Source organism: Neovison vison, chromosome 4, assembly GCF_020171115.1.
Source record: "Neovison vison isolate M4711 chromosome 4, ASM_NN_V1, whole genome shotgun sequence".
Taxonomy (NCBI): Eukaryota; Metazoa; Chordata; class Mammalia; order Carnivora; family Mustelidae; genus Neogale; species Neogale vison.
Genome location: NC_058094.1, coordinates 216,777,013 through 216,804,542, shown reverse-complemented (window position 1 = coordinate 216,804,542; position 27,530 = coordinate 216,777,013). Strand labels below are relative to the sequence as shown.

General features: G+C 37.7%; 1 protein-coding gene across 3 annotated transcripts in view; it reads right to left on the bottom strand.

Annotated features, from left to right (window-relative positions):
• Positions 1 to 282: 282 nt before the first annotated feature.
• TTC26 (tetratricopeptide repeat domain 26) overlaps positions 283 to 27,530 on the bottom strand; it is a 44,306-nt gene continuing 17,058 nt past the window's right edge. For all 3 annotated transcript variants that reach the window (XM_044246681.1, XM_044246682.1, XM_044246683.1), the window contains 11 exons: positions 22,736 to 22,810; positions 17,965 to 18,067; positions 16,681 to 16,736; positions 15,510 to 15,563; positions 14,245 to 14,308; positions 12,652 to 12,740; positions 11,942 to 12,025; positions 10,400 to 10,469; positions 9,473 to 9,579; positions 3,510 to 3,643; positions 283 to 2,604 (listed from right to left, as the gene is read on the bottom strand). In XM_044246681.1, the coding sequence (XP_044102616.1) occupies positions 2,493 to 2,604; positions 3,510 to 3,643; positions 9,473 to 9,579; positions 10,400 to 10,469; positions 11,942 to 12,025; positions 12,652 to 12,740; positions 14,245 to 14,308; positions 15,510 to 15,563; positions 16,681 to 16,736; positions 17,965 to 18,067; positions 22,736 to 22,810 (948 nt within the window). In that variant the 3' untranslated portion in view covers positions 283 to 2,492. The remainder of the gene's footprint in view (positions 2,605 to 3,509; positions 3,644 to 9,472; positions 9,580 to 10,399; positions 10,470 to 11,941; positions 12,026 to 12,651; positions 12,741 to 14,244; positions 14,309 to 15,509; positions 15,564 to 16,680; positions 16,737 to 17,964; positions 18,068 to 22,735; positions 22,811 to 27,530) is intronic.

Below are 27,530 nucleotides of genomic sequence, written 5' to 3'. Positions count from 1 at the left end.
CAGTGAGCTTTCTTGTGCGAGGTGTCGTACCACACACTGGCTATAACACTTTTGAAATGAGCTATGACTCAGCAGACAGCCAAACCTAATATGACCCAGCAGGAACCACAGTCTTAGTTAGTGGAAAGCTTCTAAAAAAATACCTACTTTCCTCTCTCATAAGGAGTACCTGTGGAGCCCCAGACTTTATTTTTTTTTCCTTCCAGTCTGGGGTCAAGAAAGGGGAGAAGGCACATGACATACCCAGGACCTGCATTCTACGCACTCCACAGGATACCGTAATAAGACCAAATAATAAACTTTAATTTGAGTATATTACAGTACAATATAATAATTCTTTTAAAGTACAAAAATAATTAAAAATGTCTTTCCACTTGCAATTCATCTTTGCTACCAACTATAAACAGTGCATGGACGTCTTGAACTGTACACATGACGCTGCATTCCTCAGCCTCACCGTCTTCGCTCCCCAGTCCTCACACATCCGAAGGAAAGCGCCACGCAACACGGCTCTGCAATCTTGAGACTCTGCCGACATGTTTCAGGAGTAGCTATCCTTACTACAGAATTGGATGGTATCCCTCTTAAACTAGTCTTATGCTTTTTTGGCTCACTTCTATAGATTAAACACTTTCTAAAAATCAGTTTAAAATTCCAGGAATTGCTATGTTTGGAGTATCTGCTTTTCTCAAAAGACTGGGAAATGGCTGGGAGATGCTAGAGTGTTAAATTCAACAAAAGCTCATTTAAAAGTAAATCACCATCAGTAGAAAAGCTTATCAAGGTATAGGAGATTTGAAAATAATTGCAATTAACTGGAAGACAAATTTCATTGTCAAAAGCCACAGAGGTGTTCTGTCTTTTCCCACTACTATGTTTACTAATATTTTAAGTGAGCGTTAAGTAAGAATCACAAGATAATTTGAAAATTAGAGCAGGTTCTTCCCAGCTCTGATCCACCAAGTACCTTAGATGCCGAGAACCAACTACTGAAAAAGTAGAAACAACATTAATGAGAAAGTAGAAGCTTTGGCATATAAAAAATGATGTAATTTTGTTTTCTAAAATTCAGTTATTCACGCCAGTTTGTTTTGACTTGTGCTCTGAACTGATTAGAACTGGGTCTAAGATAAAAGACAGGAACTGAAAGGACCCCTTGCAAATGTCCAGAAGGCAGAGGCTACCTGCAGTCACTGATCTCTCTAGCTGCCCCTGGCCCTGTCCCTGGCCCCATTCCGTACGGCTCAGCCACAACGCATGCCGGTGGCGTGGGTGTGACAACCGAGGCAATGCTTACGTGAGGTCTCGAAGCTGTCGTGCTCCAGGGACTAGGACGGACTTTCAGTTCTCACGGTGGATAGGGATGGCTCTATACTTGGTAAACCTGTAACTCTGCGGACCTTAAACTCATAGGAACAAAATACATGGTGTAGGAACAAAGGTAATCTAGTACAGAAAAACATGTATGTCTATTTTCTGAAAAATCCGTTGTGAGACTAAAACTGCTCAGTTATATAATAGGTATATGTTGCGAGAGCTCTGAAACATATGGGGCTGGAACATGCCATGACTTAGGACAGAGTCCGGCCATGAGGACGTTCCTCAAAGGGCTCTGCACAGTTCACACTTTGTTATCATTACATTAATAAATAGCCACACTGCATATATATAATCTATGTAGCCCTCCTTTTTTTTTTTTTTTTGTAGCCCTCCTTTCAAAGTTGATTTTTATTCAGCACAATATATGAAAAAATCCCCATTTTGTTCCCTAAAATATAATGGAGAAGTGACTAATGCAATTTGTATACTATTTCTTGAATACCTTTCAATGTACCACACAGATTGTTTTCATAGTACTCACCTTTTAAAAAACTCCACTACTCCTGTTACCACTGTAACATGTTATTTATCATCAGAATTACTGCAAGAGTAATCCCCAGAATCCATTATCTATTAACGAGTTTGATAAAGGATCTTATTGGCCCTCTTAGAATCATAGTGCTATTTATAACCTTTGCTCTCCCAATTCAAAAATGCATTATGAAATTCTTAATGGAATTCCCCAGTAAAATGGGATAATGTACAGATGGCTAAGATGAAGACGACAGAATAATGGTGACTCTTGAGCGTTAAAGGCATTTTTCCTTGCAGCCAGAGGAAAATGCCAGAATGCCAATATCAAAAAAAATTATGCCATTCTCCTTAAAGTCAGTTAATTATGTAAGAGTTCTCTGAGTATTTTTGGAAGAAAGGCACCAGACAAGTCCAAAGTCTTATTGCTAGTCGGATCATACAGGGCCACAGGGCAGACTATGGCACTTAGTTCAGCCAGGAGGCTAGTTCTAAGCAAGTCAGTCACTGATCTTGAGGGTCGAGGGGCAAGGAAGGAAATGTCAAAGAACAGAGCCCTGCGTTTCATATTAAACTTGAGGAAAATGCTTTCCATTTACACATTCAAGTGGTGACTGGTTCCCTCAGACTCTGGAGCTATTTTAGACAGGCACTCTGTTTTCTTTGGCCCATTTCTTCATGATCCGGATGATGTACTCCACCTGGGTGTTACCCGTGCTTCTCAGTAAATGGAGCACTTCTCGAAGGGTCTCTCTGAGGAAAAGATTTGAAAGGACAAAGTGTGTCAATACAGCATGTGAACTAAGAGGAAAAATGGACTTGTACGTGTTCCTCACATACTTCCAGCAGGACGTCTTTGGTGATAGACTATGTCACTACATATTCACAGACCAGTTATGAACTTCCAAGCCTTCCATTTTTATGGTGGCATAGTAAAACAGGAATTCTTTCTTTCTTTTTTTTAAAAAAGATTTTATTTATTTATTTGACAGAGAGAGTGAGAGATCACAAGTAGGCAGAGCAGCAGGCAGAGATAGAAGGGGAAGCAGGTTCCCCGCTGAGCAGAGAGCCCGATGCGGGAAGCCTGCTTCCCCCCTCTCTCTGCCTGCATCTCTGCCTACTTGTGATCTCTGTCAAATAAATAAATGAAATCTTAAAAAAAAAAAAGAAAACCAAATTTAGTTTTAAGTATTTTCATTTTTGTTACAAATGGAGCTGTATGCTATTTAATTTTATATAATGGGAAGATGAAAGAAAAAAGAATTATCAACCATACCCACTCCATTCCTAATTCTTTGAAGCCTAAATTAAAAGACATGAAAAAGCCAATAGGCAAAGGAAAGAATAGAAGAGATCGAAAAAGACTTCTATGAAAATGACAATTCATTTGGATCCAAATATAGATATTGCTTTTATATTTGAGAGCCATAGTATGCTCAATGTCCCTAGTACACATGATTTAGAATGACCCGATTTTACAGCATGAAATATTTCTGGAGCAAAAAGGTCATATAGAAATATGAAACATCTTAGTCTTCTATTCATCATAAACATCATTATAGCTTTGGGTTTTTAGAGGATGGCATCCAAGAAAGCAATTCTTTTCCTTCACAAACCTGCAAAAGAACAGAGGTAGTGTCTCTTGTCTGATTACTTACTTGGGTTCTCTTCCAGCTAAGATCATCTGGAAAATACCCACACAGGCACCCCTCTTGCCTTCCCAGTATTCGGGGTTGGGATCCAGCCTCTCTAGGACATCAAAAGCTTTGGCTGAATAATAGAACTGGCCCATCTGATTAAAAGAAAATATTGTGATAATACTTATATTCAAAAGATTGCACAGAATGAAACTAAATGTAAAGATACTGTTAAAAAGAAGAGTATAAAAGAGTGTATGGTTAGTGATAACATTATCAGTTAGCAAACTAGATAGAACTTCAATTTCTTATTAAAACAAAAAGGAAACTCACAATTTGAGACACGGTTCGATTTACATCAACTTACCTTTATCCAGTTTTCAACAATGTAACATTTTTTTCTACATACAGTCAAATTATGCTGTAATCAACACATGTATCATTTCTTCTAATTACAGTATAATCTTAATAAAGTGATCATTGTGATTTGAGCAGGGTATCGTTCCAGTTTCCTTCATACATTCTGTAGATGACTACTATCATTCATTTTATGCTAATCTGATCATGTTCAACCCAAGAGAACATTATTTTCCCTGACCTTGTTCCTAAATTCTCAAAATGCCTAGATGGATACTACTAAACACCAAATCTTCTAAATGTTTAAGTCATTTTGACAGACCTCTTTCCCAAATATATGACACATTTCCCTGGCCTCATAGTGCATGTCTAATACCACTAAATTCTCTTTGGAGGAGTTTTCTTTCCTTCTTTCTTTTTTAAAAAAGATTTCATTTATTTATTTGACAGAGATTGAGAGAACACAAGCAAGGGGAGTGACAGGCAGAGGGAGAGGGAGAAGCAGATTCCCTGCTGAGCAGGGAGCCTGATGCGGGGTTTCTGGGATCACTCCGGGATCACGACCTGAGCCGAAGGCAGATGCTTAATTGACTGAGCCACTCAGGCGCCCCTAGATGAGTTTTGTTGACCAGCCATTATAAATGTAGTGTTGCCATTTCACTGAAGGCTTCAAACTACTGGGCCATCCCTCTTGTTCATGGTGGGTGAATCACCTCTCCATTCCTGTAAACTGTTGTTCTAAACCTTTGCCAATTTCCTGAAAATCTCTATTGCACTCTTAGCGTTTTTCTGTCTTTCAGGGAAAACACAACTTTCCTCCCTCCAATTCAAGTTTTATTTGTATTCTCATTGATCCTTCCCTCATTTCTGCCCATTTCACAGGAAGAAGTGTTCTTATTACTTTTCAAGGTAAATTCTTCTTCCTATGATCTATTCAAATTACTTTTGGTAAAATAACAATGTGAACGGTGTATGAAACACAAATGTACAGTTCAGTGCCTATAACCTGAATGCAAATGTAACCATCACCTAGGTCAAGAAACAAGACTTTGACAGCAAAACAGAAGCTCTGTGTTTCCCTTCCAGACCATAACCTTCTCCTTCCTTCCAGAAGCAACTACTATTCCAACTTTTATAGTCATCGGTTTTTGACTGTCAAAATCTTTGTTGTTTTTTTTTTACAGTTTTATGTATATACCTTTAGACAATATAATTAAATTTTGCCTCTCAAAATTTAAGAATACCATAAATATTCTTTTTTGTCTTACATATGTTAAGATATAACATCTTAACATATATATGCATCTATATTGCTGGATATAACTCTGGTTGGTTCATTTCTTAGAACATTTTATTTTGAAACAATTCTAGATTTACAGGAAATTATGAATATAGTACAAAGAAGTCCCATGTTCCTTTCACCCAATTCCCCCAGTTACAGCTTACATTAGTGCAATATCACAGGATCGAAACCAGGAAGTTGACATTGCTACAGTGCGTGTGTATAGTTCTGTCATTTTATCAAATGTGCAGACTCACATAACTAGCATTGCTATCAAGATACAGAACTATTCCATCACCACAAGGCTGTGCTACCTGTAAATAGTCAGTCACGTGTGCTCCCCTCCCTGCTCACCAGCCCTAACTCCCGGCAATCACCAATTTGTTCTACATCTCTTCAATTCTTTAATTTCACAAATGTCATATATATGTATATATATGAAATCAAGCAGTACAGGACCCTTTGAGATTGGCTTTTTCACTCAGCATAATGTCCTTGTTATTCCTTGTTAATCCAAGTTATTTTGGCACAGCATAGGAAATATAGTCAATGGTTTATAATAGTGTATGATGACAGATAGTAGCTACACTTGTGAGCATAGCGCTGTTGAATCACTATGTTGTACACCTGAAACTAATGTGCTATTGTGTATAACTATACTTCAGTTAAAAAAAATCTGAGTTATGGAATGCCTGGGTGGCTCAGTCAGTTAAGTGTCTACTTTCAGCTAAGCTCATGATCCCAGGGTCCTGGGATAGAGTCCAACATAAGGCTCAGCAGGGAGCCTGCTTCTCCCTCCACCCACTGCTTCCCCTGCTTGTGCGCTCTCTCTCCCTCTGACGAATAAAGTCTTAAAAAAAAAAAAAGATAGTTGGGGTTGCCTTGGTGGCTCAGTTGGTTAAGTGTATGCCTTCGGGTCAGGTCATGGTCCCAGGGTCCTGGGATCAAGCCCCGCATTGGGCTCCCTGCTCAGTGGGGAGTCTGCTTCTCCATGTCCCTCTCCTGCGCCCTGACTGGTGCTCTCTCTTTCTCAAATAAATAAATAAAATCTTTAAAAAATAAATCCGAGTTACTGTGTGTACCAATAGTTTGCTCCTGTTATATGACTCTGAAAAAGCAGGTGGGACCTCCACCCAAAGTTTGGTTTGTATGTCAAGAGCGATATTGCCACACCCAGAGAGCATGGAAAAATTTATTACTTATATAATTGAGGCCGGCAGGGAAAAGTAGGCCAGGCCTCTCAAGCAGGTTCAAAATGGCCTGAGAGAGCAAGCAAGAAGACTGGCTGGGTTTTTATTGTGGTTGGGGGTGGGGCTGGGATGAGGTTCCCAAGCAGGAACAGGGGCTTGTGTGGTTTGAACCACTTGATGTCATCAGAGAAGGGACTAGCATTTCTTATCACTTTGTCCAGATGTGGGGCACAAGGGGAAGAGGAAAGGGTGAGGCTTAAAAGCTGTCAACAGTCAAACATCGAGAAATGGAGTCAGGCTTATCATCACCATTCCTGTTTATTAATGAATAGTAGTCCATGCCAAACCAGTTTGTTTAACCATTCACTACTGTAGGACACTTGGATTACTTCCAGTTTTTGGTTATTACAAATAGAGCTGCTGCTGACATTGGGAATAGGTATTTGTGCAGACACAGGGTTTCATTTCTTCGGGATAAATGCCCAGGAAAGTGATTGCTGGATCGTATGTTAAGCATATGTTTGTTTGTTAACAAAACCGCCTATTTCACAGTATATTATCTTTTTCATCTTTTTACTTTCAACCTACCTATGTCATTGTATTTGAAGTGAGTTTCTGTAAAAAGCACATAGATTAGTTATGGTTTTTTATCCACTCTGTCAATGTCTGTCTTTTAATTGGTATATTTAGACCATTTACATTTAATGCAATTATTGCCATGTTAGGACTTAATTCTGCCATTTTTTTTTCCTATTTGCTTTTTCTGTTTTTCCTAGATATCTTGCAGATGTCTCTGTAGCTTGCAGCTGGAGAAAGATGTGATTGTGCAATTAGCAGAGAGGAAGGACAAAAAAGTCTAGGCTTGACCTCTCCAGTCTTCTCCTATACATGTCTTTTTCCTGCTTTTTCTGTATTATAATAAGTCTTAGCCACAAGTGTAACTCTGAGTCATGTGAACCCTTCCAGTGACTCCCCAAAGCAGTGGGTGGCCATGGGACCACGGAGACAGTAGGTTATGCTAAATTGTTTTTCAAGGTCGTTATCTTCCTTTGATCTTTACCTCATCTTCCTCTCATCTCTTTTAGGGTCTTCCTCCATCAGAAATGTTCCTACTCTATTGGATCTTTAAACTCACTGTTCAACAGCTCCTCTGCGTAAAGATACACTCTGAATTTATATTCTAAAAGAAAAAAACTCTCCCTCCACCTGCAAAAATACTCCCAACCCCAAATCCATAACCTTGTTTTCCCTTTTAAGTTAGCAACACATTTCTCCCTTACTGTGGTCTACACTCACTGAATCTGCTTTCTAATCTCATTCTCTTCTCTACCCACTATTGTTTTCTCAAATCTCATACAGCTCCATCAGGTTGCATATTTGACATCCTCTTTCCTTGGCTTTTGATATAACAGGAACAAGAAAAACAGGAATGAAGAGTACTTTTCTCCCCCTCCTGGTTCTTTTCTTTCTTTTATGTCCATCTTCACCCTCTGTCTCTGTCTCTCTACCTATCCTTTAAGTACTGGTGTCCATGTGGTTCCTCATCCCATTTACTGGTTAACCTCAATTCTCTCCCATCCTCTGCTGCTTCTGCTACTCCTATTACTCCTAGTACTATCACCACCTCCACCATTAACTACTGCTAACTTTTTTTCCTCTCTCTCTCTCTCTCTCTCTTTCTTTCTTTCTTTTTTTTTTTTAAGAGAGAGCGCATACACATGGGTGGGGGAAGGGTAGGGTCAGAGAGGAGGGAGGAGAGGAGAGAGAGAATCCTAAGCAGGATCCATGCCCAGCATGCGGAGCCAATTCCACGACCCCGGGATCATGACCTGTGCCAAAATCAGGAATTGGATGCTTAACTGTCTGAGCAATCCAGGTGCCCCTATTAACTTCTACAACTACATTTCTAAACCTGACCTTTCACATGAACACCTGAGCTCCAGAATTTGAGGCTAATTTGTCAAAAAGCTTTTTATCTATAGGCTAGGACCCAAAAGTCCTCCCTCCTTCTCCCTTCCTTTCCAACTCCACCCCCACCGCCACACACACCTACACAGACCCACTCCCGCATACACACATAGAGTCCCAGTCCTTGACTAAATCTGATTGCTTTTTTATTCTCTTTTTCTAATTCCTTTGTCTCTCCTGTCTATAATTTGCACTTAAGTACTCCCCAAGGTTTGGTTTGCAACTCTATACTCTTCTCAGTTTCCTTCCCTACCTGGGTAATCTTTTTTCCAGGGCTTTAATTACTATTGAAATGCTGATGAGTTCTCCAAATCTAAGTCTCTAGATGGCAGAAGACATCTTTCTTGAGCTTCAGAACGAAGTTTCCAACTACCAGATGAATATCTCTACTTGGATGGTATCTAAAGACTCACACACGACCTTTAGAAATCTAAAACCACCTCTCTAAATCATTGTTTCATATATATTGTTTCATATTTCATTTTTATGTACACATACTTGATATACATGTAAAACCCTGAAATGCTATCTCTGAGCTCATTTTGTTCATAAAAGGGATGACATTCCATTTTTTTTTTTAATTTTATTTATTTATTTAAGCTCCCAATATGGAGCCCAACACGGGCCTGAGCTCATGACCATGAGATCATGACCTGAGCTCATGAGTCAGCTCCCAAACCAACTGAACCACCCAGGTGCCCCTAAAGATTTTATTTAATTATTTTTTAATACTTTATTTTAAAGATTGTATTTATTTATTTGACAGACAGAGATCACAAGTAGGCAGAGAGGCAGGCAGGTGGTGGGGCTGGGTGGGGGGGAAGCAGGATCCCTGCTGAGCAGAGACCTTGATGCCGGGCTCGATCCCAGGACTCCGGGATCATGACCTGAGCTGAAGACAGAGGCTTTAACCTACTGAACCACTGAACCACTCAACCATCCCCAAAGATTTTATTTTTAAGTAATCTCTACACCCAACATGGGGCTTGAACTCACAACCCTGAGATCAAGAGTCCCATGTTCTCCCAACAGAGCCAGCTAGGAGCCCAGGGATGACATTTCTGGTAGTTCTATATGAATCCTCTTACCAATGGCCATTTAATCTCTAGGACACTTCTCCCTAATAATTAATTAGTGTAGCACGTAAGACTGATCTTGTTTTTCCTTTAGCTCTCACTCAGACTCACCTTGTAGCAGTCATTAGCAATGAGCTGTAAGAGGCTAAACGACTCGCCAGACGTTTCCATCTTAAGATAAAGTTCCCAGGCTAGTCTTGGTTTCTTGTTCATGATATCTACAAAAGGAAGGAAAGATTTTTGCCTCTTAAATGTATAGGAAATATAACTCTGCATCTTGCTATTCTTTGGCTTTGGTTCTAGTTTCCAGACAGACAAAGAAATGGTAAACATCACTCACGTAGAAAGTCTGCAATGTTAGCATCAAGCTGATTCTCCATCAGAACTCTACCATATGTACAATACTTAAGTTAGGATTCACATAATTATATCTTTCTAGACTGGGTTGATTCCCAATTGGTCCCTTTGCTCATCTGCTTAAAAGTCATGTATCATTCATTCAATCCTACTTATATAGTTTCAGCCTCACTTAGAACACCAATTGCTGCTTTCTCCTGATTTTAAACATTCTGTGAACATTTGAAATGCAAGGGGAAAAAAAGAAGCAAGAAAAGATAATGAAGGGAGAGGGAAAGAGATTGTAGGTTACATATTATACAAAATATTGTGTTTTTGACATTTTATCACTTCTCAGGCCTGCTTCATAATGAAAAGGTAAAATTAGCAAAACAGTATCACTTAACAAAGAACCCTGTAAACTGACATTCTGGAAACTTTAACAGGGCTGATAGAAAAACTTGGCATCTTTCAGGACTGTTCATGCTAGCTCAACATCGTACGGTAGAACTAATCACAAGGTAAACGTACAGAATACACGAACAGGACCCCTCTCACAGAGCAGCGTTAACAATGCTCGATTTCAGTGCTTACTCATTCTACAAAACAAAATTAGAAATCTTCACTGTAATTTCCATCCAGAAGATTATGCAACAGAGAAGAAAAAGAGGATTCCTCTGTAACATTTAAAAGAAGACTCACAGCACCGAGCCAACCAACTGAGGTAAACGTAATCATTTTTCATCTTCTCACTTTGGATTAAAAGGAAAACCTGCAAGAATAAGAAAGAAAAGAAATAAATATGAAGATATTTTTGTCGTAAAAACACCTTATCAGCTTGCCTTAGGTTAATACTTAGTGTCGCCTTCCACATGGTCAAATTCTCCTCACGCTGCTAAGAAAAGGACAAAACTGTGGTGATGCGGACACATTACTCGCAGTGACTGATCTCACAAGCTGGCCGAAGAAATTTGGTAAGGATACAGAAGATATGAACAGAATAATTAACAACCACATAACACCTATTTTGTTCAAGGACACATAATCATGTTACTGGGCAGTAAAGCAAGTCTCAACAAATTTTGAAGGACTGGTGTAATACAGAGCACACTGGATGACTACAATATGATTAAGTTACAAATCAAAATGAAAGTCTGGGACACATTTGAAAATTATGACACACATTTTAAAATAACTCACGAAGAAGACATAATGGAAGGTAAAAATTAGAATTTGAATAAAAGGAACAACTTGCTAAATAATAACAAAATCTAATTGAATAATTCAACAGAATTGCTTTGAATGATTCAGGAAAATCAATTCATGGAGTTAGAAGTCATAGTGATTAGCCTTAGGAGAAAGGGACGGACTCAAACAATCAGGTGACAGGGTTTTTACAGGGTTAAGGTAATACTGTTTCATGATCTAAGGATGGATTATTTGGGTATGTTCACTTTAAAAATTCATCAAGCTGTATACTTTGATTTGGATACTTTTCTCAATGTATGTTATGCTTTTATAAAATATAGCAGAAAAAGGAAAATACTAATATGGTTAAAAAATCTATATGTCCCTTCACACTGTATTTCTTTCTTTTTTTTTTTTTTAAAGATTTTATTTATTTATTTGACAGAGAGAGATCACAAGTAGGCAGAGAGGCAGGCAGAGACAAAGAGGAGGAAGCAGGCTCCCTGCTGAGCAGAGAGCCCAATGCGGGACTCGATCCCAGGACCCTGAGATCATGACCTGAGCCGAAGGCAGTGGCTTAACCCACTAAGCCACCCAGGCGCCCCACACTGTATTTCTTAATGTAACCTAAGGACAAAGGAACTTTTCATAATCCTTTGCCCCTGAACATTTTATTTCAGTGAGAAAAAGATAAAAATGTTTTTATATTTTTTCAAGTTTTTATTTAAATTCCAGTTAGCTAATATATGGTATAATATTACTTTCAGTTGTAGAATTTAGTGATTCAACACTTTACAACACTCAGTGCTCAGCACAAGTGCACTCCGTAATTCCCATGACCCATTTAGCCCATCCCTCACCCCTCCCCTCCAGCAACCCCCAGTTTGTTCTTTATTGTTAGGACTGTTTTATGGTTTGCCTCTCTTTCTTCTTCTTTCCCCTATGTTCATCTATTTTGTTTCACTCTGGAAAACAGTATGGGAATTCCTCAAAAAGTTAAAGGATAATCATGTTTTTAAATAGAAACATTTGAATGCATCAAAAGCATGTACCCACCTCTTCACCCTCACTTGTGTTGCCTGTGGCAGCTTTGGCTTGGGCATAATTAAAGTTAAAGATGTCATCGTTGTAGAAGTAACTCTGAAAAACATCCCAAGAATAGGTCACATTGAATATTAACATACCAATATAACATATCAGTTATACTAGACAAACTCAAAAATAATTTTAAGGAATTAGCTAACACCATCGATGCCACTGTAGTAAAAGGGCCATCTCTAGAAGTTTAAGATTTTATTTATTTATTTATTTTAAAGATTTTATTTATTTATTTGACAGAGATCACAAGTAGGCAGAGAGGTAGGCAGAGAGAGAGGAAGGGAAGCAGGCTCCCCGCTGAGCACAGAGCCTGATGCGGGGCTCGATCCCAGGACCCTGACACCATGACCTGAGCCGAAGGCAGAGGCTTTAACCCATTGAGCCACCCAGGCGCCCCTATTTATTTATTTTTTTTTAAGATTTTTATTTATCAGAGGGAGAGAGAGAGAGCACAAAGCACGGGGAGCAGCAAGCAGAGGGAGAAGCAGCTTCCCTACTAAGCAAGGATCCTAAATGTGGGACTTGATCCCAGGACTAATAACGACCTGAGCCGAAAGCAGACTCTTAACCAGCTGAATCACCCTGGCATCCCTCTAAAAATATCTTACTTCTGACACATTATATATAGTATTTTGTAGACAAACTCATCTAAAAAATTCTATACTGACCTTAAATGAGTTGAGGTAAATCAAGACATCATCAAATTGCTTCAGCAGAAAGAAACAGGAAGCCATGCACTGCCTCCCAGGTATTGTATCTGAAATGGAATGGGAAAAAAACTCATTATTAAACTTACTCAGGTATATTCATGAAACTGAAAGTTCTCTTTGGCTGAAATTTTGGTTACTTTATAATTTAGAGATAGGAATGTACTACAAGACATCTTTCCAGATTCTGAAATTACAGATTCTATTCAGGGGACAAAACCTCAATATAATGGAGGTTACTGTACTTTAGAGTAACCAATAATCTCTCTCGGGGCTAACTCACAGACTCCAGAATGAACACATACCATGCAGGCTACAGTATTCCTCAGATGTTCTTCCAAAGCTTTGAGTCTCTCACCCACTCTGACACATGCACATTGAACTATCATGTCTTCGTCTCCATCATCACTCATCTAAGACAACCTAGCACTTCCAGTCTCAAATGGAGAAATCATTTGTCATGGAACCATCTGGTCCAACTTTCTGTCTGTTATTAGATTCCGATTTCAGATAGTAGAGAATGAGTATAGCCCCTCCCCCTTGGCACTGGCACTCCTATTCATTCTTGCTCTGTTCAATTTCCCCCCGTAGCACTTATCACAGTCAGATATACTATATAACCGCTTTCTTTATTGTATTTATTGTCTGTCCAACTGGACTGTATGTCTACAAGGATGGAAGACTTATTTTGTTTACTATATTCCCAACACTTCAATAAATTTTTGTTGTATGAATGAGTCAAATGAAGAAAGGAAGTATTATTCAATAAATGGTTTTGGTGAAACATCTGAAAGAAAATGAATATCCGAGGGTGATAAAAATGTTTCACAACTAGTTCACCACAAATACTGTTCATCAGAATAGATGCTGGCCCTAGACAACTGGTACAAACAGTCATACCAGTCCATACTGGCTAACTATCAGCCCTTTTAATAGCCTTTTCTGAAATCTTACACTCAATCTTGACTGATTAAATCAATACTTTAATAATAATAAAATACTTTAATAATAAAATAAAGCAACAAACTACTGATGGAAAATATAAGTGAATATTATATAACTGTGGGGGCATGAAAGCACTTTCTAAGCTAGATACCAATGTAAAATATCATTTTAAAAAGATAAGCTTCAATAAGATTTAAATATTTTACATCTGAAAAGATAGCATAGGCAAAATTAAAAGGCAAGTGACCCACGAAAAAATATTCATGACATGATGAAAGTTGAATATATAAAGTGCTCTTAAAAAATCAATAAAAGTTAAAATTTCAAATAAAAAACTGAATCAAATTTTAGAAAACCCGCATGAACTAAAGATTACATTTATTCTCTTCTATTTATATAATCTCTCATTCCACTTGGGCTGAGATGTTGAGAAGAGCTAACCCAATATTCTCTCCTCTGTCTCTCCCACAGAATTTCCTACTTGATACTTTGATACTTTGCTTTCAAGGCTGACACATGTAACCCTGAACAGAGACTCAGACTTCACCAGACAATATATGACCAACTCCAATTATGAATCATGTGAATGAGTATTGATTTCAGACATACCACACTCACTCGCTGACCCTCCCACCAGCTGGAAGAACTGCTGGGCAATTTTCATATGGTCCCTCTGAAAAACAAAGCAGGGCTGAGATAGCTGACAGAAGCTGAAAATGTTTTATTTGTATAACACATTATAGTTTTAAAATATGTGCCAGGATTTAAGATACATCCTTGTCTTACATCCTCTCCCCAAGAAACTCTTTATTAGCATAAGCACTAGAGAATTATAACCTGAAACTAAATTAAAACTTACCCTGGGTCAGATAAAAAAAAGAAAAAAAAATATGTGATCCCCAAACTCTATCCCAAAAAGTAACTTCATTAAAGGACTCACTCATTTAGTCATTCATTCACACATTCAACAGACACTTACTGCTTTTTTTTTTTTTTACTTATTGCTCTTTTATTTTTATTTTATTTTATTTTATTTTTTTAAGATTTTATTTATTTATTTGACAGACAGAGATCACAAGTAGGCAGAGAGACAGGCAGAGAAAGAGAGAGGAGGAAGCAGGCTCTCTGCGGAGCTGACAACCCGATGTGAGGCTCGATCCCAGAACACTGGGATCATGACCTGACCCGAAGGCAGAGGCTTTAACCCACTGAGCCACCCAGGCGCCCCTACTTATTGCTCTTTTATCATACATCAGATTTTGTGGTAGGAGCCATGGTTGTAACAAGGACTATTAATTCAATACACTCATTCACTTATTCAATAACTATTTACTTCCTATCCATTATATGAGGCACTGCAGAGTGAGCAAGACATAAAAATATTTATTTATATCTACTTTGTTCCCAAAAGGACTTAATGTGCCATAGTCAGATGAATAAGAACTTAATTTTAAACAGTGTTTTGGTGTTTATAAAAGTATTTGCCAAAGAAACAATTATCTCCATTTTACAGATGCCAAAATTATAGCTCAGGGGTCTGTAAGGTTAACCAAACTCACTAAAAATAAAAATGAAGCTAAGCAACGATTTTCAATTATTATTAGATATAAATGCTGCTTAAAATTTGGGCTTTTAAAAGATGAAGCAGCAATTCTTAGGGTTAAAGCTTTCTCTCTCTCTCTCTCTTTTTTTTTTTGTCTTTAAATAACAAAATTCTTTTTATAATGGAAACTGGGTTGGGGAATATGGAGAAAGGAAAGGAACTGCAGATAAGCCTATTTGTAAGCTCACTGCTGATTAAACTTTAACATTCATCTTGATATTTTCCATACATTATAACTGCAACTATAGATTACCAGTAATTTCATACTCACCGAACCCATTTCCTGGCCTAGGGCCGCATTGACCACTCCTTTGAGGATATACTCCTGGCAACACAGAATAACACTAATTAATTCCCAAAGAATATTTAGCTATGAAATCTTTTTCAAGTAAATTTCAACTTGCTGCTTTACGTATATTATCAAAAGTTACCCAGAGTCACTTTTCTCTGATCCATCCCTGGCTTGAATGAAAGAATTAGGAGAATTTCATTCAGTTTTCAGGAAAGTGTCCATATAACAGAATTTGCCATATTTGTAAATTCACCATACTGGTAAATTTATAAAGTTTTAAGCAAAAAAACTCAGTGGAAACCTCGAGAAGTTAAGTTTTATTTCAACTCAATGGAAAAAATTAACAATAAAACATTTATGTAATAATTGTTATCACTTTATTAGCCACTGCCATTCTTTATAACCACATCATATATATCATTTTCCATTTCTAATCATATAATAACTTTTATTTGCTAATAATCCTTTTCCTAAAGAAAAAAAGTATCCTCTGATCTCCATTTGTAAGATATTATCTCTTTTGGAGCCCTGGAGTCTCACATTTATTGCTTTCAGACTTGGCTCTATTCTTTAACAGACACCTTCCTTAGCGGCTTTATAAATTTTTTATGTAGGTACTATTTTTATTTAAGAGGTTTCATAAAAAGAGCAGTACAAAAGATGCTGAAACTTTTAATACACTTGAGAAATATATCTGTTTAGATTTTATGGGGTCTGGAAAATTTTCAGTCTTTCATTCAGTAAGTGCAATGTCTGTTACATGCTTAGTGTACACAGTGTTGGAAATACAGACACAGGCCCTGACTGCAAAGCGCTAACAATCTAGTAGGGGAGAAAGAGAAGCTGCAATTATACCAGTGAGATAAGCTTTGATATCTTGTTGGTTACATCAGCATTTTAGATTTCAGTTTTTTCAAACCTCAGCCCTTCAGAGGAAATGACCACATATAAGGGAGCTTAAAAACATGTAAAAGTCCAGAATGTTCATTCTCATATCGAAAGTCTCACAGGACATTCCTAAATCAATATATATGGTCTTTCCTGAGATTCTACAAGTCAGAATCTTCTCTAACATGCCTTCCTGATATCCTTCTGAAATTGTACTTTCAACAGAAGTTGGTTAGCAAAATGGTAACACATTTTCAATTACCTGAGGAGTAGTAGGTTCCAGATCCTTAATTAAGTTATAAGCTTCTTGTACATCATCTGAAATGCAAGAAATAAGTAGCTATACTAGTCTGTATTCCACAGCTAACCCTTCTGAAACAGTCCCCAAAAGGTAAGATCCTTCAGCATTCAAACATTCATGGGAGGTATGATTTCTTTTATCTGTCCTCTAACTCTCCATCAAGTTCAATGGGGAATAATTATCCTAAAGATAACCAAGTATCTTAGGAAACCTGTAAGTCATGAGGCACCTAAAAAAATGTTCAAGCTAAGAATATGGACTGAGTATTATAAAGCAATGGTGTTGTAGTTATATAAGTAAAACAACTGATTTTTAAAAAAGACAATATATATTAAGAATGTAGAAGTGAAATGACATGAAGTTTGGGATTTGCTTTAAGACATTTCAGCAGTAAAAAGGGACAGGCAGGATGGATGAAGAATGGCAATATTTTGAAGACTGCTGAATCTGGAATGATTTATTTTGTGTGTTCATATTATTTTGCTTAGTTTGAAAAATTTTATAATAACTAATTTCTGAAATATATAAGATATTTAACTTTGGTCCAAATGCCTATTTCTTTGTGCTTACATATCAAATAGAACTCTTTGCAAATTCATGTTATTTTAATATACACTTATATTTTCCTCGATGAGGGCACCTAAAAAGGCCCACACTGTTAGGCCAGGCCCCACAACACAGTGCCACCCAATGCATGTTAGCTCCTATCCTGTACTCAACACTGTTAGAGCCAAGACTGCTTAGGCGCATGTCTAACAATTTTAACCTTACTTGGGGGGAGTAAATATCCCAGTCTCTTTGAATCAGAGTATTTCTCATAAGAAGCCAGAAGTACAAAGAAATAGAAAGGCAGACAACTAGAGCAAACACCATTAAAAAAACAAACAAACAAACAAACAACTCAAGAAAATGTGGATGTGCATTATACATCGAAAAAGAACCACAAGGAAGGGGAAGGAAAAACAGTAGAAAAACTGAAATAGAATGGCTAGAGAACAAAGGACAGAAAAAGAAGAGGAAGAATGAAAAATAATGAGGGAGAAGGTTGGAAGCAAAATAAGAGGAAAGAGAGGATAAAGAGAAAAGACATAACAGGCACCAATAAATGTGTTCTCTCCTACGAACCTGTTGCAAATATATTTTTGGAAGTATTATGGATTTTAAAAGTTAAGCAAGTTGTTCAGTTAGAGCTTAAATGCTCTAAAATATCTCATTATAAACAAGACCAAGACAAATTTTTCGTACCTTGACGAAGGTAGTAAATCACTAGGTTTAACCGAGCTTCGGGAATGACATCAACCAGGGGAGGCAAAACCTGCAAAGCCCCTTCACCTCCTCGGAAAACAACCTAAAGACAGAGAAAGTCAGTTATTGTGGCAGTAAGTATGAATATATTTATTGGTGGAAATGTTTAATTAAGGAGTTGCCACTTACAACTAGGTACTCAGTTATACTTTCTATATATATATTTTTTTTTTCCAATTTATTTATTTTCAGAAAAACAGTATTCATTATTTTTTCACCACACCCAGTGCTCCATGCAAGCTGTGCCCTCTATAATACCCACCACCTGGTACCCCAACCTCCCACCCCCCCGACCACTTCAAACCCCTCAGATTGTTTTTCAGAGTCCATAGTCTCTCATGGTTCATCTTACTTTCAATATATTTTTGAAGCTCTCAGTATACACACCACCTTGACCCCATCGAAAGCAGGCTATTATCTTAGTTATAGTAAGTGTAAGAAACAGAATAAAGGCATAAGTCTACTGTATACATTTCCTTTTCATAAGAACTGCAGAAAACTCCTTAAAGTACCCCAAAATTAATAAAACATTTTCTAGACAGATATTTTGTATCAAAAGCTCCAAGAATGGGGCACCTGGGTGGCTCAGTCAAACATCTAATTCTTCTTTTTTTTAATGGCTTTATTTATCTGAGAGCGAGAATGTGCACGCGGATGCACAAGCAGGGTTAGAGGCAGAGGAAGAAGAAGAGGCAGAAGCAGACTCCCTGCTGAGCAGAGAGCCTGATTCCAGCACCTTTAGATCATGACCTGAGCCAAAGGCAGAGGCTTAACCAACTGAACGACGCAGGCGCCCCATGTATTTAACTCTTGATTTTGCCTCAGGTCACAATTTCAAGGTTGTAGGATCAAGCCCGACGTCGGGCTCCGCCTGGCATGGAGTCCAAGGATTCTCTCTCTCCCTCTCCCTCTGGCGCTCCCTGCTCTCTGTCTCTTTTTTTCTAAAGACTAATGAACAAACTCTATGAAGGAATTTATATAACCTTTCTGAGCCTGTTTCCTCATCTCTAAATGGCATTAATGATGTCTACCTATCAGGATTATTAGGAGGGTTGAATGAGTTGAAGTGGGCTACATGTGTGGTACATAGTAGGTAATATTTAATTAACACAGTAAACACTCATTAGCACCTACTGTATGCATGGGATTGTAGTAAGCACTGGGGGTATAGCAGGAATAATCACTCCTGTCACTACATAGGCTACACTCAAGTGGGGAGACAGCCTCAAACAGCAAACACATAAGTATTACTTCATTTGACAGTAAATACTATAGAGAAAAGCTAACAAAATACCATTCAGTAAAGCAGGTTTGTGTGCTCTTGTATACCCAGAACCTAGGACAGTGTCTAGCACATAGCAAGTTTTTTTGCAAATAAATATACAGAAATCAAGGCCATCAGATATGAAGTACCTAATCTCTCCTTTCTAACTAAAAAATATCCACTTGGTCAGCTTTCTTGATTCTTCTTTGTCTGAGATGTTCCCTTCGTTTGCTAAGGTTAATTTTTTTTGTCTTCTTGATCTCCAGACTTAGAAAAAATTAATTCCAGTATAAATTAATATAGTGTTATATTAATTTCAGATGTACAATATAGTAATTCAACAATCCTATCCATTACTCAGCGCTTATCATGGTAAGTGTAATCTTCATCCCCATTACCTATTTCCCCCCTTCCCCCATCTGCCTCCCTTCTGCTAATCACCAGCTTATTCTCTATAGTTGAGAGTCTGTTTCTTGGTTTGTCTTTTTTTATTTTGTTTCTTAAATTCCACATATGAGTAAAATCATATGGTATTTGTCTTTGTCTAACTGACTTATTTCACTTGGCATTATACTCTCTAGATCCATCCATGCTGTCCCAAATGGCAAGATTTCATTCATTTTTATGGGTGAATAGTATTCCACGGTAGCCATTGGACTCTATTGTATCCATTCTTCTTTATCCATTCATCTATTGATGGACACTGGGTTGCTTCCATATTTGGCTATTGTAAATAATCCTGCAAAAAACATAACGGTGAATGTATTTTTCTCATTAGTGTTTTCAAGTTCTTCAGGTAATTACCCAGTAGTGGAATTAGTATATCACATGGTAATTCAATTTTTAATTTTCTGAGGAACTTCCTTACTGTTTCCCAGAATGGCTGCACCAGTTTACATTCCCACCAATCGTGCACAAGGGTTCCTTTACTTCCACATCCTTGCCAACACTTTTGTTTCTTGTGTTTTTGACTTTAGCCATTCTGACAGGTGTGAGGTATACCTCATTGTGGTTTTGATTTGCATTTCCCTGATGATCAGTGATGTTGCGCATTTTTACATGTGTCTGTTGGCTATCTATATGTCTGTCTTCTTTGGAGAATGTTCATGTCTTCTGATCATTTTTAAATTAGATTATTCAGGAGTTTTGGTGTTGAGTTGTAGAAGTTCTTTTTTTCCTTTTTTTCTCTCCATACCCAGTGTAGAGCGCAGGGCAGGGACTGAACTCAGGACTCTGCCATCCAGACCTGAACTGAGATCAAGAGCCAGACGCTTAACCAGCTGAGCCACCCAGGCACCCCGAGTTGTTTAAGTTCTTTATACATTTTGGATCCTAACCACTTATGGGATGTGTCATTTGCAAATATCTTCTCCCACTCAATAGGTTGTCTTTTTGTTTTGTTGACTGTTTCATTGGCTGTGCAGAAGTTTTTAATTTTGATGTAGTCCCAATATTATTTTTGCTTTTGTTGTGCTTGACTCAGAAGACATATCTAGAAAAATGTTTCATGGCTGATGTCAGAAAGATTACTGCCTGCACTCTCTTCTAGGATGTTTATGGTTCAGGTCTCACATTTAGGTTCTTAATCCCTTTGGTATTTATTTTTGTGTATGTTATAAGAAAGTGTTTCAGTTTCATTCTTCTGCATGTTGTTGTCTAGTCCGCCCAACACAATTTGTTGAAGAGAATTTTCCCCATTGCAGATTCTTGCTTCCTAATTGACCATATAATTGTGTGTTTATTTCTGGGTTCTCTATTCTGTTCTGTCTGTTCTTATGCCAGTACCACAGTATTTTGATTACTATAGCTCTGCACTATATCTTGAAATCTGGGATTGTGCTATCTATAGTTTTGTTCTTTTTTCTTTTTCAAAATTGCTTTGGCTATCTGAGGTCTCTTATAGTTCCATAAAATTTAGGAATGTTTGCTCTAGTTCTGTGAAAAATGCTGTTGGTATTTTTATAGGGATCACATTAAATCCCTATTTGGGATTTAATTGGGTTAATTAATTAGTTAATTAATTAGTTAATACTAATTGGATATTGGGTTTGTACTACCCAATTGCTTTGGGTAATACAAACGTTTTGACAATGTTTGTTCTCCCAGTCCACGGATTTCATAACTTTTAACTCAATCTGGATCTTGTTTCTCTATTAATTATTCTATCTTCATTAGTCCTGGTCCTACTTCTCAGCTTTAAACATACACAAGGTTTTTTGCTTTCTTGAAAAATCTTTCTCTTGGTGCACTGCTCCCCCTGGAGAGTGCCCTATTTTTCTCCCTCCTTTTAATGCCACACTTCAAAACTTTGTGGCTTATTATTCTCTCACTGCTTAACTCCTATTCCCAGCACACTAGTCAACTTACTCTCTTTCTTCCATGTTTAGTTGTCAGAACTGTGGCTATCATTTCTCTTATAAAACTCCTAAATCTGCTCTCCAGTCTTGATCTCTCTCCAAGCTTGATTTCCAGACTACTATCTCTAACACATCACTCTCCACAAAAATTTAAGTTGATAAACTAGATGAGAAGTGAAAAGAGGCAGAAGCTCATAATAGAAATTATCCAGAAAAAATTATATCTGTTATGGAGGCCTGAATTAGAGAAGGAATGGAATAAATATAAGACTTTGCCAACAAAGAATCAACAGGATTAAGTGACCAAGCAGAAATCAGAGGGAAAGGGGAGGAGAGAGCCTAAAGTAGAACTGGTGCTAAAAAAAGAACAGAGAAATCAGAAGGAGCAGGTGTAGCTATTATCGATGCCATTCTCACATGAGGGCTCTGAAGCTCAGCAATATCATGGCATCTTCCCAGTGTCCCCAGGTGTCCGAGTTGAAAGAAGGGGCTCTGTATCCACAATATGGCATGATCAATTAAATTGAACCTGAATATGAACACCTGTGATGAACACTGGTCATCACAGTCCAGCCTTCAACCTGACCGCCTTTTTACTTCTCCACTAAGATTTTCCTTTTCACTACGCTGCAGGCACACTTCCTGTTCTAGTAAACTTAGCCTGCTCAGGACTTTTCATTTACATCATTTTTGTTCTAATTCCATATCCTTGCTTTCCGTGAACCCTCTAAATCTCAGCCATCCTTCAAAGGTGAACCCGAGTTGGACTTCACCAGAAAAATCCTTCCCATTTATTGTAACCTACAAGGATACGTGTTTCTTGGTCTTTGCCAGCAAAATGAACACCTGGGCCCTGCACTGCCTTGCACTTCTAAGCATTATGCATGTGTTACTGTCCTCCCAGTAAGGGTTTCCTTGAGCTAAGAACCTGATATCTGAAACTTATTTTTCTTTTCTCCATAGCAAGAGTTCACTTGGAGTAGAGAAGTATTTCTTGCAATATCTCTCTTCATTCCCCCTTCTAACTGCTGAGATATACCAAAATAGACTGTAAGACTCAATTCAGTCAAGACAGGAAACTGCTATTCACCAGATTGTGCCTGATGAGTTCTTTAGCAAACTCAAAGGAAGAAGAAGCGCTGTCCATCAAGCTTTTGAGTTCTGCCTGAAATTAAAAAAGGAAAGACTTAGGAAAATGACAAGTGTATAGTTCTTATACCACATATTTGCACAATGTTTTATAGTTTACACAGAATTTAACATGCCATTTCATTCGTATTTCATTTGTTCCTCAGGACTCGAAGAGTCAGTGTGATTGTTAACCTCATTTTACAGATGAGAACATTGAGGCTTATAAACAATAAATGACTTGAAACTTACACAAAGCAGCAAGTTTGAAATGGGTGAGCTCACGTCTGAAGACTCCCATTTAATCTTTTCTTGCAGAGTCAAAGGTGATTAAGGAGCTAAACTTTTAAAAACTGGGGCTGATTCTTCAATCTGACCATTCCACCCATATCCCAAATTCTCTTAGTACCTCTTTTCAGTTGCACTGTTATATAGCACAATTAAAATAGCTTCTATTATTTATTAGACCTATCAGATCTCTTCCGTATTCTCTCACCCCCTTCACTCCCTGTAGAACAAATGGCCAGCCATTTCCAGCATCTTCGCTAATACCCTTGATTCACCTATCCTCCCTCAGCTTTTTGTTATTCCTACCTTGCCAATCTATAATTTTGAGTTATCTTCCTTTCCTCCTTTTTCTACTTCCATCAGTTAGGTAGCTAAGTTTCTCAGGATAAAATAATTAAATTCTTGATTGTTCTCACTAACCACTACAAACGTGTTCTATTTGATCACATATGGAATTGAGCATCTACCTCAGCAAACTTTTTATTTTTTAAATTTCTTTTTTTTTTAAAGATTTTATTTATTTATTTGACAGGGAGAGAGAGATCACAAGTAGGCAGAGGCAGGTGGGGGTGGGGGAAGCAGGCTCCCCGCTGAGCAGAGAGCCTGATGTGGGGCTCGATCCCAGGACCCTGAGTTATGAACGGAGCTGAAGGCAGCTAGGCGCTGAGCCACCTAGGCGCCCCCTCAGCACAATTTTCATTAATCCCTTCTCTTGTCCACAGCAGCAATTCCAAAGTGTTTGGAAATATTAGGCTAGATCAGCAGTTTGCAAGCTTTAAGATCTCAGGATATCTTTTACAATCTTAAAAATTGTTAAGGATCCCAAAGAGCTTTTGTTTACGTGGGTTACAGCCCACATAAATAGCCCATAGTATAATATATATTGTATTAGAAGTTAAAAAAGAAATTTCAAAGTATTCAATTAATCAAACATAAGAAGAAGCCCACTACACATTAACATAAATGTTTTTCTTTTAAGAAAACTGCATTTATGGAACAAAAACTTAGTGAGAAGAATAGTACTGTTTTATATTTTTGTAAATCTCTTTAATGTCTGGCTTAAAAGAGGGCAGCTAGATTAGCATGTCTCTATCTGCATTTGATGTATTTTGAAATATGCTATCTCTGGAAAGCTTCACTGCACACTTGAGCAAAGGGAAGTGAAAAGGCAAAATCTTTTATATCATAAGGACAATTCTTATTTAAGGCAGGGCCAGCCGGAACTAGGGCTGGCCAAGTGAGATGCCTAGGGCACAGAACTGAAAGCAGCACTCACTGCACATGAAAAGATGTTCAGCATCATTAGTCATCAGAGAAATGCAAATCAAAACCACAATGAGATTCCACTGCACATCCAACGGGATGGCCACAATAAAAAATGTCAGATAATAACTGCTGGCAAGGATGTAGAGAAATCGAAACTCTTATACACCGCTGGTGGGAATGTAAACTGGTGTAGTTACTCTGTAAAACAGTCTGGCAGTTCCTCAATTAAATATAGAACTCTATATAACCCACCGATTCCACTCCTAGGCATAAGACCAAGAGAAATGGAAACATGTTCAACACATGCCCAAGAACATGTACACAAATGCTTATAACAGTATTATTCATAACAGGCCAAAAGTGAAAATGACCCAATGTTCATCAGATGACGAATAGAAAAACAAAATGTACTGTATCTGCATAATAGAATATTATTTGGTCATAAAAATGAATGAAGTACAATATAGGCTACAACATGATGAAATTTATAAACATGCTAAGTAAAAGAAGACAGTCATAAAAGTTCACACGTTGTATATTACTTTTATATGAAATATCCAGAATTGGCAAATCTAGAGTCAGAAAGCAGATATGCAATTGCTTGGGCTGGGGGGTGGCCGGGGGTTGATGGAGTTCCTGGGAGCATGGGGTTTCTTTTTGAGGTAATGCAAATGCTCTAAAACTGAGCTGATGATTGCACATATCTGTGAAAAGAATGAGAGCTTTGTGTGTGCACTGTGCCAGGTACCAGGAAACACATGTCAAAAGACCTGGCCTATGCCAGGTACCAGGAAACACATGTCAATGAGCTTGTCTAGATGAAAGATAATTAGGCAACTATCAAATAGTATGCATGCTATTTTATGTATGTATATATACCTATATATATCTATAAATATACCTATATGTATCTGTCTATCCATTCATCTATCTATTTATATACAATCAGACATAAGAGAAAAGAAGAAAGTAGCCCTAAATTTGCAGTCAAGTCTGTGGGCTTTAGGGTCACATAGACAAGGGTTTGAGATCTGAATTTGTCACTTGTTAGGTGTAAAGCTTTGGGCAAGTTATTTAAATTACCTCAAGAATTAAGTGAATCATTACACATTATGTCATGCTTACTACAGAAGGGCAGAGTGCTACTGGTGTTTATGGAGAGAAGGAGCCATAGAATATTGGGCATATTATACAAATTCCTGGAGGAATGCCTGATTTTTAAGTGGCTTAATAAAATTATGGGCAAACACAAACTATATTCTATTGCTAACACCCTCCCTCCCCAAAAAAAAAGTTTGTCAGGGTACATGTTGACTGCTGAAATACATTATAAAATTAATATGCAACCTGCACAGACACCATTTCAAATGAAAAAGCATGTCTTTTGGGTGACAGGAAATACAGTTTGGTGCCCTAACTTGCATCATGCTAGACCTCCAGAATATGATTAACCATGCTACCCATATTAGACTATGGAAAGAACATGTGCAGACAAAATGTAAACATTTAATAGACTGGAAAAAATTTGGAAGAACTCCCAAGATTAACTCAAGATAGAAAGGCAAGAATATATTTCTTTTATTTGTTCTTACCAAAGGCCATAAACTCTCCCAGTTTACCATTAAACTGCTGGAGCTGGAAACTAGCCAATTAGGCAGACCAGGGGGACTTTGTAGTTGCAGTGAGTACACCCAAGAATGCATTGTACATAATATTTAAATGGACTGCTTGATTGCATACTAAGCAATTGAAGTGGTGGGCATTTGTATTGCCACAACAGATCACTTTTATCAACATAAGCCACAAAAAGTCAATCTGGGCCTAGGGCACATGCTTTCCATTCCACCCCTCCCACAATTAATAAACACTGTTTTAATCAGGAGCTGAGTCTGCTGTCAGCTAAAATATAGAAATAATGTCCCTTGCTATGGCATTTACATAGTGAATTTTGCTTTGATAGAGTTAGTTTGCTGGTTTCAGTTCCCTTCCCTCCTCCCCCAGTGGCATGATACAAGCTGAAACTGTTTTTTGGACAAGGGTGGGATTTTAAAATTTTGACACATGCACAAATTTTACATCGAATTTTGATGGCTTCTGACATCAACTAAAGTAATGGTTGAGGAAGTAATTTCCACGGCCCCTCTCACACTATTAATCTAAAAACAGCCTACATAGGGGAAACCTGGTTGGCTCAGTTGGTGGTGTGGGTGATTCTTGATCTTGGGGTTAGAAGATTGAGCCCTATGTCGGGTGCAGACAGTACTTAATAAAATCTTTTAAAAAATCACCTGTTTATCACATAAATAAATAAATAGCTATAAAGAGGTATAGTATAGAATATGCCCTCCTTTTTTTCCTCTCTCTATATATGCTTATGTATGTGTCTGTGTGTATAACGTTAAATAAAAGGGGGTCCCTTGTATGGCCTACTATGCACTCTCAGTTTCCTATATAAAGAGAGCTGTAGCAGAATTTATCCACAGAATTGCCAGAGAAACTAAATAATAGATACAAACCATTCTGCATATGCCTAGAAGTTAGCTAATTTCTAAGTATTTATAAAACGTTTACCACTATTGCCTCATGGGATAACCCTGAAAGAGATGCTGAATTGTACCAAGCAGAATGAGGCATTCCAGGAAATGAGAATGGTATACGCAAAGCCATGATAGTAGGAAAGCATGGTGTGTGGAATAACATCAATGGCTAGATGGGAAAGGACAGGCTAGGGCAGGGAAATTATTTAAAGAACCAAAATAAAAGATGAGGAGTGCCCAGACTAGAGCAGTGGTAGAGGAGAAGAGATAGCTAAGATGCAGAACTGAGAGGAACTGGTAGATGTTTAGATGGGGCACTGAAGAAAAAGACAGATGGAAATCTTAGGTTTGTGATGGGATTCACAAGCTGGTGACAATGAACCACAGAGCCACAAACCTATTTTAGAGGAAAAAGAACAACTGTCCACTTTCAACATATTTAAGGTAACATAAAGCATCTAGGTAAAGATCGTCTATAATACATTAGACACACAGAATTCAGAAATCAACATTTTTTAAGAATATCTAATCAATATAAATATTCATATATAGTTGGTTCTTACAGAATCACCCTGGCAATAACAAAGGGATATTGTATTAATTAGGAGATACAAATAATAGAGTCTTAAGAATAACCCAAAAAGTATAGGGTTATTCAAAGTGGAA